General features: G+C 41.6%; 1 protein-coding gene across 1 annotated transcript; it reads left to right on the forward strand.

Annotated features, from left to right (window-relative positions):
* Positions 1-231: 231 nt before the first annotated feature.
* On the forward strand, positions 232-2,952 carry LOC134224249 (uncharacterized). Its single transcript, XM_062703574.1, has 5 exons — positions 232-508; positions 571-1,312; positions 1,660-2,218; positions 2,280-2,443; positions 2,510-2,952. Exons 1-5 carry the CDS (start codon positions 345-347, stop codon positions 2,846-2,848), a joined length of 1,968 nt encoding a protein of 655 aa, XP_062559558.1. The 5' UTR covers positions 232-344; the 3' UTR covers positions 2,849-2,952.
* Positions 2,953-12,495: the final 9,543 nt, after the last annotated feature.

Here is a 12,495-nt window from a genome sequence, read left to right on the forward strand (position 1 = left end):
AAAAATGACAAAAATTGATGGGATGTTCCAAAATTCTATGAAAGCAACTTAAAATAATTCCCTGTGTTACTTTTATGTCCGACATTTAAAAGAGCCATCTGTTCTAAGTTTTGATAATCTGAAAATATATTTTTTGACATCCCTACAAAAAATAAAATCCATAACTCAACATTCGATAGACAAAGCCATTCATATTAACATTCGCCAGTATAAAAGTAGAACAGCGCTTCTTCTCAAACTCATTTACACGACGAAGCTTCACTGATAACTTATTTTCCATCTATATTACAATAAAAAAAAGTCCTTGTGCTCCGATTTAAACCTGCCAGAATTTTGCCTATCCAATGATGGCAAACGAAAACCGCACTACCATCACCTGGTTCCAGTGGGCCTCGGAACAGAGCTCTTTTTGGGAAGTGGTATCGCGAGGAAGCAATCTCAGCAATCCTATCGGTCCACTAGCGATGCTGAAGGAAGACAACGGTGTGGCCGCAGGAAGTGAATTGGTGTAATGAAAACTGCCTCTCGTAATCTGTGGAAAATTGCATTGTCAGTGTTATTTTGTTGCAGATCTGTTGGAACTACGCTCTCTTCGGCTCAGCTGGGATTATTAACCGGAGTGTTGGTGATACTTTTCCTTCGCCACAAGTGCAATCGGCTGAAGGATGAACTTAGCATCTACAAACGCATCGAAACTCTTACCATGATCGACGTTCGCCATTTTCTATTTATTTTGATCACATTTCTAGAGTTTGTTGTTTTATCGCCTATTCTGTTCTCCATTTTTTATGGTTTTAAGTGCTATCGAACGATAGTAGCACGTGTTCTAAAACGACGTTACGGATCACACTTCAAGGGACTCCTAGACGGAGCCGACGTAGTGTGGGCTATCGAGCGAGACAACTCACGTGGCATGATAAACATTATGGCGTATATTGAAGAACCCGTCCACATGCTTGCTACTAAGGAGTACTCCACTAGTGCAGAACTGCTCCTGGTGCTACGGAAACGTATCTCATCAAGGCTGATGCGATCGTATCAGGCCCATCCGAAAATGTTCTGGAAGCGACACCTGGAACTTGGTTACTACTGGTGGAGTGACCTTTCAGAGTTGACCATTGAGGATTACATTCGCTATTTGGAATATATTCCACTTCGGGAGAACGAGCAGCATATTGACGAAAGGAAGCTTCGCGCAGTGATGAGTGATATCAATAACCGACATCTGCCTGATGGGCACAGTTCTTCATGGGAAATATTGGTCGGCAGGCAACCACTATTGGACGAAAAACGTGGCATATTGAGATATCCGGTAAGTGTAGGAAACATGAAAAAAATAAAAATGCGCATCGTGCTATTAAATAAGTATCCTACCTCTTCACAAGAATTTCGTTTCACCGACTGGCGTCACTCAAATTAGAAACACATCTTTATTTTAAGCTTTTTAAATAATCTAAAAGACTTATTCCTTCTGCACTGTTAATTGGGATTAGACAGAACGGAATAACAACATGCGGATATTCCGATGTGTTGACCGTTGTAGTACTAATCAGATTTTTGTGTAAATGTTGTCTCTCTTCATACTCTCTATATTTCACAGCTGTGGGATCAGATGCCAGGAAGAATTCAATGTTTGATTTCTAACTCTTTTTTTTCCAGATCATTTTCCGCGTACATCACTCTCTCGGAGATGGTGTCGCTCTGCTTCGATTACTACTGGAAGGAATCGTCGATAAGGAAATGCCATCCCGTTGGAAGCGTATCTCCAGCTTCAAAATGATGAACATCGAGCATATTCTGCACGAAAAATCACTTTGCCACATTCCACAGAAAAGTATACTTACAAAATTGATGCAGAAATGTCCCTCGCCGCGGGAAATCTATGAATGGAAGCAGAAACACCTTCGACTTCTATGGACGATTTTCAATGCTCCAGCTTTCTTCCATGAGGTGGCTAAACGCCAAATCGACGATAATTGTATCCATGCAAGTTATCTCTCCAATCGGAAGGTTGTCAGTTGGATCCACGAGGAAGAATCAAGCGACTCGCGATGGATAGAAGTCATCAAACGGACAAAACAGCAAGTCCCCGGAGCTAGGTTTTCCGACGCATTCCTCACAGCCCTTTCCAGCAGTCTACAAAAATATTTTGAGCGAAAATCCAAAAGGATTCCGGACAATATTACCGTTGTTTTACCAACACGAATAGAAAGAGAATGTAAGAATTAGTTATCATGAAATATGCTCTGTGTTTTTGATAGCTTTTTTTCATTTTTTAGCTGCTCAACTGAAGCTTCACAATAAGTTCTCGGTAGCACTTCAAACTCTACCGATTGCTGCTGGTGTAAATCTCAATGAATCAAACCGGTATCATAATCTTCTTAACCGCTTGAGTGAAGTGAAGCAGCATTCAGATATTCTTCGTTCTTCGCCCGATTATTTAGTACGCATTAAAACAAAAACAATAACTATGGTTAGTTCATCTTATTCTAACACTCAATGTTCACAGATCAACTACTGGATCATGTCGACGGTGGCGTGCGTTTTCCCGGATCCGGTTCTCCGTAAGATTCTGACGAGCGCACACAGCACCCTGGCGATTTCAAATCTTCCGGGACCGCAGCAGAAGCCCCGCATCAACGGTTACGAGCTGAAAAACCTCAGCTTTTGGATTCCGAACATTGGACAAACGGCTGTCGGACTGACGCTGCTAACTTACGGCGGCCGGGTGCAGCTGGGAATCCTTGCCGATCGGGCAGCGATCGACAACGAGGACGATGCCCATTCGATTCTGGCGGAAACGATTGCCGAGATCGAACGGATGGAAGCGGTGCTGGATGAGGCTTAACTTGATGTGGTATTGAAAATTGACTAAACGGAATCATAAGACTGTGTAGAATGTTCGAAAAAAAAACAAAATAAAACAATGCATTTGCTTTTGGTTAAATTCAATTATTTTAATTATCGACTGGAACGGCAATTGATAGTCAGCTGCTGGTCGATGTACTGCTTCAAATGGTTGTGGAGGGTATTTTGAAGATTTTAATGCAACGATGATGATCTTGGTCGTCACCGCATTGGTACTATTCTGTCAGACCTTTGCCACGAGCGCTCTGACCATTTTACCTTTGAAGACAAGAGAGGTACCATCTGCGAACAGAGACAGGATACTACCGTCTAAAGGTTATGGATCAGAAACAGCAACAATAGCAGGAGCTTCAGGGTGCTGCCCTAGGAGACGCCTGCGATGATATCATGCGCATTGGAGGCGGGAGTTCCCTGGTTGACTGATAAATGTGTATGATTCTCATCTGGTAGCTGAAAAGTAGTGTTGTGATTTGTACACCAGTCTTTTATGCCAAAAATTTCCTTATGATTTTTTGACAACGAGTAAGGCCACGGAGGAGATTCCGGAAACAAATTAGTTCTAGCTGAGAATGTTAGTAACTCAGGCTGATATATGGTTGTTCTAGCGCGTCAGAAGGGTCCTAGCAGCCTTTGCTCGCATCGCAAGGCTACTGGAGACAAGGCGTGCTAGAACAACCATATATCAGCCTGAGTTACTAACATTGCATGAGAACTAGTTTGTTTCGGAATCTCATTACTGGCATAGAAAAGCTTTCAATTAATAACTGAGGAAATGCCAATAGAATACTAAGTTGGAAAGCAGGCTAAGTTTCAGTTGGAATGAAGAGCCATTCTTTTTAGGTAAGCAAAGTGGTATTTAACTTACTTTTAGTCTTAAGATGTGTCTTTTACCAGTTTCGGTATTAGGGTCATCCTAACTGTTTACGGGCCCTCCTTAGCTGTGCGGTAAGACGCGCGGCTATAAAGCAAGACCATGCTGAGGGTGGCTGGGTTCGACACCCGGTGCCGGTCTAGGCAATTTTCGGTTTGGAAATAGTCTGGGCATAAAAGTATCATCGTGTTAGTCTCATGATATACGAATGCAAAAATGGTAACATGGCTTAGAATCCTTACAGTTAATAACTGTTCAAGTGCTTAATGAACACTCAGCTGCGAGGCGGCTCTGTTCCAGTGTGGGAATGTAATGTCAATAAAAAGAAGAGGAAGAATTGTTTTCGTTAGCATAGTCGTCCAATTGTTTGCGTGCTTAGGCCTTAAGATGTTCTTGGTGCGACAAGAAGTCTTGAAATAATATTGAAGGTCTAGCAACTAAACAACAGGTATTTAAAGTGCATTAACAACGACTATGGGTTCATGTTGATATATGACTATAAAATGAGCAAATCTTCCCCATTTTCAAGTATTCTGATTCAACCAACAACCCCATGGAGTTGGGACCTAAGATCTACCAGCTCATCTGAAAGCATTTCCGGCATATTCAAAAGCATGTTCATAATCATTTTCAAGTGTTTTTTTTTTCGAGAGCTTGGACCTGTGGTTTGTGATACATAGGATAGAATGCGTTCAAGGTATAAGTTCATGGCCATCCAACAAATACCTGGAGTAAGGCCTCAAGATCTACATGTGTAATCAGAGATCTGTAGACTTTTTTCAAAGGTGGTACTGCCTCCATTACGGAGGTTGATTCGCAGCCCTGGACTCTATGGAGCTCGTAGACGACCTGCAACCCATGGCACCAACAGTAACTACGTGGAATGCAATAAGGGGTCACACAACTTGTTTATTCTTCATTAACAGCCTCTATGAAAAAGGTTGATCCGCAGAGCTTGACTCTATGGAGTTCGTAGACAACCTGGAAGTTGCCAACGATAAGAACTACTTTGAATACAAATATATACAAAGAAGGGGACAAATAACTTATTTTTTCTTCAATAACTGCCTCTATTACGAAGGTTGATCCACAGAGCTTGACTTTAAGGAGTTCTTAGCTTTCTCCTTCCTTGGAGGAGCGACTATGGCCCAAGAGGCGATTCATTTTGCCCTGACGGCCAATGAAGAAAGACTGCGCCTAACCCGAAACTGCTCAGGCAGCAATCCGGCCGAATCGCTCAGAGCAAGTCCAAACGTCGTCTGGACGGAGCAGATTTTAATTTTGAGGTATAATTGTTAAAAATCCTCAAATATGATGAAGTTTCTAATTCTTTGTGGTGTATAGTGCAACAAAAAGCTGCAAAAATGCGTCTGATATTTGTTAGTTTTGTTAGTCCATTAAAAATATAATTGTTAAGTATTAGTATGGTTAGTATTTGTTAATTTCTAAATCCAAAACCTAAGACTAATACACATTAAAATCTAGTAATATGATGCACAATAACGGACAGAAACAAAAGAAGGCGTTAAAAGAGTGTTAAAAATCCAAGAAAAGGTAATTATATACAAGAAAAGGAAAAAAGAGTGAGGTTAGGTGAAGTGACGTTACGGGGTACTAATCCTTGATGGCCAGGTCCATGACAAGGGGCCTTTTTCTTTTAAGTTCATTTCGAATTTCCTGTAGTGCAGTGGAGGTGATTTCCGGAAGATAGTTCACGGGCAAAGTATATTCCGACGCTACAGCCGCCATTCAGTTCTGTGGGCACAGCCGTGTCCGCATTCTCACGTGGTCACGAGGATCGGCCCTGTTCATCATCCGCTTGCATCAGGCCGCCATCTTCCAATGCCCGCCGAAATCCACATAGCCAAACCAGGATCGCTCGACGTTTCCGTCTTTCAACCATCGGCTGTTCCAATCGGGCCTCGATCCCTGATCGGCCAAGACAAGTCGTCATCGCCGTGTGCCGTCTATGACGATCAGCGATTTCCTCGACGCTATCAGTCATCACGAATTCCTCGAAGCCACCCAACTGTCAGCTACCACCACCAGGATCCGGATCCCTAGGAAACAAACCAAGCAAGTACCCCTAATATGTAACGTCACTCAATAAATATGTAAAATGTCCTCCTCAGGTAGCTGTTTATTAGAAAGAGCACCCCAGAGTAATAGGTCTTTCACCATAGTTGCTTTGTATCGTTCTCCGGGTTTATAAAGGGACCATCAAGCCTCGACTTTCGTGGATCTTAAGTTAATTTAGTTATCCCCCCCCCCCTTTGTATAGTGTTCTGTTTGCCTGCCCTCAGTACAAGTGACCTCCGTGGGAAGAGGTTCATTATAAATTGACTCCTGCTCGAGTAGAACATTTGCCACTTGTATATGATGTACGAAATGTGTCCAACACTGTCCAACGACCCTAAGATCCAATCCCCTTGAGCTAGCGAGTTTCAAAATTTCTTTCAAATCACATATAAACTGCTCCAAGAAATTATATCAACATTTTCGAGTTCAGTTATCATTATGAGATCCTTTCAAACAAATTTATTGAATATGTGCTTTATTTTTATTAATAATATCCTCAAAACGGGGCAATCCTTAGCTGTGCAGTAAGATGCGGGGCTACAAAGCAAAACCATGCTGAGGGTGTCTGGGTTCGATTCCCGGTGCCGGTCTAGACAATTTTCGGATTGGAAATTGTTTCGACTTCCCTGGGCATAAAAGTATCATCGTGTTAGCCTCATGATATACGAATGCAGAAATGGTAATTTGGCGTAGAAACCTCGCAGATAGTTGTGGAAGTGCGGAATGAACACTTAGCTGAGAGGCGGCGATGTCCCAATGTGGGGATGTAATGCCAATGAAGAAGAATAAGAAGATCCTCAAAACGAAGCCGGAGCTAGAACACGCCTTTCGAACCTAGTCATCCGATATCGTCTGCCATGTGCATGTTATGGCTGACGGTAGGGTCTTCACACAAGGGTGCGATGGTTTGCAGGCTCGTGCTTCGTGCTCGTTTTGGACATAACCCCCCCCCCCCCCCCCAGAAACAAAATTTTTAGAAGAATTTTTTTTTTCGAAAAAAAAAATGTTCGGAAAACCCCCCCAGACCAATTTTTTGGCTACGCCACTGTGCTGTAGGAAAACATTTTGATCCTCGGAGAATTTGGCCTTCACCCAGGGAAGCACTTGGTCCTTTAAAATACCGATTAAAAAATCGGTATTGACTTAAACCCCAATATCAATGAAAACAGGCTGCAGTTTCAAACCGTTGGACGCCACCTAGCCAAACATCATGTGTTACGACGGGATCTCATCCCGCCGCGTTCGTTTTCGGACAATGGACAGAAACGTGTTTTCCAGTGTTGCGTTCCGCCAGACACTCGAAAACTTTTGGTTTCGTCCAGACGTCAGTACAGTACGGATAATAAATACAAAATTCTTCATACAAAGATAATCAAATCTACAGTGAGGTCTGAACATATTGGTACGAGCGAACATTCCCCCGCCCGTAAACCAAGTCGAACTTCCATAACAGTTAATTGGTTTACTCCACATACATTCAACATTCTATATACATTCACTAAATTGCATTCAGTTTTATATTACATACTGAAAATATCGAATACAAAAAATATCACAACCAAAGCACAAATAACTTGCAGATGACTCCGCCACCTCACAAGCTAATCACGATCCGAGTTTACCAACACAGATCGATTACTCCTTTTCCTCGAAACCGATTTAGCGCTCTCCGAGAGTTCTTCGAACTGTTGATCTCAACCACTAAACTGCGGCCAGGCTAATCAGATGTAATATTCCTGCATCATTTGGTCCACTCGATCGGTCTGGTTGCGATTAATCATTCGGAATATTCACCAGATAGCAGCTCGACTCCGCCGACGCCATCTTCCAGCAATAATTGTTCCGGCTGTTGTCCTCGACGGCAAAAGTTTTCGAGAATGTTACGACGGGAATTCATCCCGCCGCGTTCGTTTTCGGACAATGGACAGAAACGTGTTTTCCAGTGTTTCGTTCCGCCAGACACTCGAAAACTTTTGGTTTCGTCCAGACGTCAGTACAGTACGGATAATAAATACAAAATTCTTCATACAAAGATAATCAAATCTACAGTGAGGTCTGAACATATTGGTACGAGCGAACATCATGACACCAGCCGGATTGGTTTGGAATTTAAACTTCACTTTCTCCAGAATATCCGCCATTCTCTTCGGTGAAATGAACCGGTCCGTGTGGCCCTTGGCGTCAGCATCTATGCTGAAATCTATTCGCGTCGAACAACAGGATTATAATTTATTCCTTCCTCAACAAAGAAAGCAATCTTTTAGAACGAGTCACTCGTAGCTTACCTGGTCCGTAATCAAGTGGTATTTCACTCAAGCTTCGGAAGGTACATGCAAGTCTTCTTTCATGGCTCTCGCGTGAATTTCTCAGAAATTTTGACTTCCTTGGCAAGTTTCTTGGTGGAACGCACCATGTTGCGAGCAATTTTTCACGAGCCAATTTGATCACGTTTGGCATACGTGCAAAGCACGGAAGTCGACTTCCCGGCTTCCGCTACTTAGACCCATCATGCAAAGGCATTTTAGGGCGATAAACTGTGGCCAAAAGACATCCTACCACCATAGCAATCTCAATCGGCGTCTTCTGCAGAAGACTTGCATGTACCTTCCGAAGCTTGAGTGAAATATCACTTGATTACGGACCGGGTAAGCTACGAGTGACTCGTTCTAAAAGATTGCATTCTTCGTTGAGGAAGGAATAAATTATAATCCTGTTGTTCGAAGCGAAAACCTTTTCAGCATCGATGCTGACGCCAAGGGCCCATGGGCGAGCAACAAACTAGTAATCAATTCTTTCGCGTACATTTTTACAAATTTGCAATAAAACAATTACAATCTTTCGGTGCGGCATTTGAAAGTAAACATAAACAAATATACTTTCATCAGAAATTAGTCACTAGCTACTCGAATTAGCCCAATATTCAAGTTTAAACATTTTCGCATTATTTTCTGATTCGTGCTGCTCGGGATAAAACGGAGGTGGTTATCGTCAACGACTGCAAGTCGGTTCAACATTATTTATGTGGGTGAAGTCGCGATCGCATCAAAGCGAAGTTCGAAGCTCCTTGGAGTCGTAGTATCAGCGGTTCTCAACCTGGGGTACATGTACCCCTGGGGGTACCTTTACTGGTCTCTGGGGGTACCTGTAAATACGTAATAACGGTTATTGAATTAAAATTGCAAAAAAATAGTATTGCTAGGAACTTATTACCAGTAGGCGTAACGACCGATGTTCTCTTCATTTAGTCTATTCCGTTAACTTGTCTTTACGTTACTATTTAGAACGGAATCTATACTTTCTACGTCACGTTCGGCTATAAAACTAGCTTATTCGGCTTGTGTAGTTATGATGATTAATTTGCTTATGGCAGGATCGATCAGTGTTGGAAAACTGCTAACGAAAGATCAAAAGACGAAATGAAGTAAGGGTGCGCAAGACTGAAATAAATTTAGAATTAAGCGGCACTATTATCGAAACTGGCATACTAACAAAGTTATTATGTACAATACTCATTCATACTTCGTAATGATCAAGAACTAGTCCTGGTCATTGAGGTTTGCGACAGATTGTTTCGTATGGGCCACATTCTTATGGACAACAAGAAAGCGAACTACCGTTAGAAGGGGTATTTTCGACAAACCGGGCGCTAATTTTAAAATACTATTAAACAGAAGTGCAACACTAATTCTCTTTAAAATTGAAACGTGGCGGTCGTGGGTGGGAGTCTGTCATTTTATGATGCTTCATACAGATTCTAAAGCGGAGAAGAGGTTGCAAAGTAAAACAAAAAAATCTTTACGTAATTAGCATACCGCATAAAAGAAGCCTCGGTGTGAAAAAAACATTTACACTCATTTATTGCCTCATAAAATACTAACGGCACCGACTGACATTGAACCCAGGCACACTGGAATGAGAAGCAGGAATGTTTGCCAGTCAACCACCAGCGCCGCCGATTTTCAATCATTTGAAACCAATATTTCATAGCTCCAGTATCAGAATTTCAAAAACATTTCAGCTACATCGATTTATGAATGAAACATAATCTAAGCATCTATATTATATACTAGTTGAACGTACCCGACCTCGCTCGGGGTTGTATTAATTTTCATTCTAAATGTCAATTGTTGAGTAGATGACAGCGCCGCACTCTAGATCATTTTTTTGTGCAACAATACGGTTTTTCTCCAACTTGCCACAACATTGTATTTTGACATTTTTCAACTTTTCCCGTTAATTTTTCAAACTTTTTGTATCTATAAACACAACTGACCTCAAGGCGAATCGATTGATGAGAAATTCTTATAAATCGGCCCATGCGTTCGTGAGTTATATTGCTTCAAAAGAAATGCAAACTCATTTTTATACATAGAAGATAGGCATTCTAGTCTTCTCTAGGCATGAAAAATGACTAGCCCAAACCGGGTCTCGTCTCGAACCCAGCATGATCTGCTTTGCAGAAATTCGTATTTTTGCTGAGCCATAATGCACATCGCACTATTATAATTTTATTTAATATCCAAAGATTCTTAATTTTCAAAAGTCTCATCAAAATTCAAATTAGGAGACAAATTTTAATCTGAAAAAAAATCAAATTTCTCAGAAACGGACATAATATCTTTTTTATAATTATGACCTGATTTCTAAAGTTTCACTCGAAATCCTCTCAAAATATTTTCTGAAACTAATAAAAATATCTGAATTCCGCAAATTATTTTTCTTCTTACATCACATTCTCCCCCGATGCTTTATTGTCTCATAGCAGCTTAGTGTTCATTAGGCACTTCAATGATAAATATCTGCCAGGCTATAATTTCTGCATTCATATATCTTGAGGCTGACATGATGGAACTATGATGGCCAAGAAAGCTATGAAAATTTCTCAAACCAAATTGGGAATCGAATCCTGCACCCTTCATAATGGTATTGAACCAATTTTTTTTACATTGCACCCTTCGAAAAGCAAGATCTAAATGTAATGTATATAAATCCTTAATGTTTCGTCAGAAACCCGATGTCAATTTTCAAAGATTTAATCGATTTGAATGATATCAGAAGTGAGCAAGCCTAGGGCTGCAAGCTTCTTAAATAAAGAAAAAAATTGAATGATACTGTTTTATAAAAGCCATTTGAAAAGCCATAACGCATCAGGGTGACTTCGGGATGAGAGGTTTGCCCATGTCGAGGTAAGAGTATCGCAGCGGGTGGGTACCACAGTCGCCACCTCTAAGCATGGCAGAAGAGTGAGCGCATAGGTGTGAGTATGGACTGCACATGCCGAGGTAGGAGGACCGTAGCGTAGAACTTTCGGTACCTATCGCTTTCAACACCTCGATGCATGGCAGAGGAGAGTAGAGTGAGTATCTAAGTCAGACTCACATGGTAGTCAGCCTTGCATGGTATGTCATAAGTAAGAACCTAAGTAAGTCCCACATGGTGAGTATGAGCGTATGTTAGGAAGAGTGGCAGGGTGTGATGGAATGAGCACCCAAATAAGTCTCAAACTGGTGTACTAGAGCGTGAATCATGTGGCAGAGTGAGCATCCAAGTTAGACTCACATGGTATGTTAGTGGTGAGCATCCAAGTGAGACTCATATGGCGTGTTAGAGAGCACCCAAGTAAGCCTCATACGGGATGAGTGCCTGTGTGAGCATGAATGAGCGAGTACATTAAGTACTGCCAATCCCCCAGAAGAAATGCTGGGAGGTAGTTCCTGGGGGAAATTATGGGAGGAGTTCAAGGGAGTTTAGTCGGTATTACCTACACTGGTCGAATCCGACACTCCAGTACACTTTCATGTGGTAGCTTGGCAACTACTATGCACGTGTGCTAGGTCGTGCGTCAATGCATTCTCCCTTGTAAAAAAAACTACCTGGAACCAATTACAACAACAGGAACTACTTGGAATGCAAACATATACTAATAAGGGGTCACACAACTTGTTTATTTTTTAATAACTGCCTCCATTACGGAGGTTGATCCGCAGACCTTGACACTATGGAGTTCATAGACTACCTATAACCCATGACAACTAGTAATACCACATCTGGAACTAATCCAAATTTACCCATCGACTAAATCCAAGCCGATCCTCAGTCTAATCAACAACGTGCGCGCGATGTGCCGCTTAATGACAACAAACTAATTTGATTTCCAGTAAAGGAAGGCTCTGCGACTTTACTGCTGCCTACATGAGGAGGGATGGGGATTTCAGTGGACGAAAATGCTTTCAACGAATAGTTCAATTATGCTGCGCTCTTATCTACAGCATTCTTCATCATCTGCGTCTCTGTCTTCCATTTCGAATAATTTCGTCTTCCATTTCAGAATCCCACTCCCGCCATAGTTCGTCCAAGAGTGGAATACGCGAGGAAGTGATTTGATTTGAGCCCTGAGGGCTGAGTGCTAAATGTCAACGCAAAATCTATGAGTTTTTACAGTTAAGTACTCAACATCAATTTGGCCACCTAGCAGTACGCTGGGTTCCAGTGTAAAATCAATATTTGGCTTAAAAAGTGCATTAATCCAACTATTTGACTAAAAAATTCGGTCTGTACGCAAATGTGACGTAGAACTACGAAGCTGTATCTTTTAGAAGTTATTTGCAACTATAGTTTATGCGTCTTCATTAACTGCCTTATAACTGTAAACTTTTATTGATATGTTGAAGTGCTGG

The sequence above is a fragment of the Armigeres subalbatus genome, chromosome 3 (genome assembly GCF_024139115.2).
Source record: "Armigeres subalbatus isolate Guangzhou_Male chromosome 3, GZ_Asu_2, whole genome shotgun sequence".
NCBI lineage: Eukaryota > Metazoa > Arthropoda > Insecta > Diptera > Culicidae > Armigeres > Armigeres subalbatus.

Excerpts from the sequence above, each read along its gene's own strand:
- LOC134224249 (XM_062703574.1), top strand. The coding sequence starts at position 345 with ATGATGGCAAACGAAAACCGCACTACCATCACCTGGTTCCAGTGGGCC. Across the intron at positions 1,313-1,659 it reads GTGGCATATTGAGATATCCG|ATCATTTTCCGCGTACATCA; the intron begins GTAAGTGTAGGA and ends TTTTTTTTCCAG. Across the intron at positions 2,219-2,279 it reads AACACGAATAGAAAGAGAAT|CTGCTCAACTGAAGCTTCAC; the intron begins GTAAGAATTAGT and ends TTCATTTTTTAG.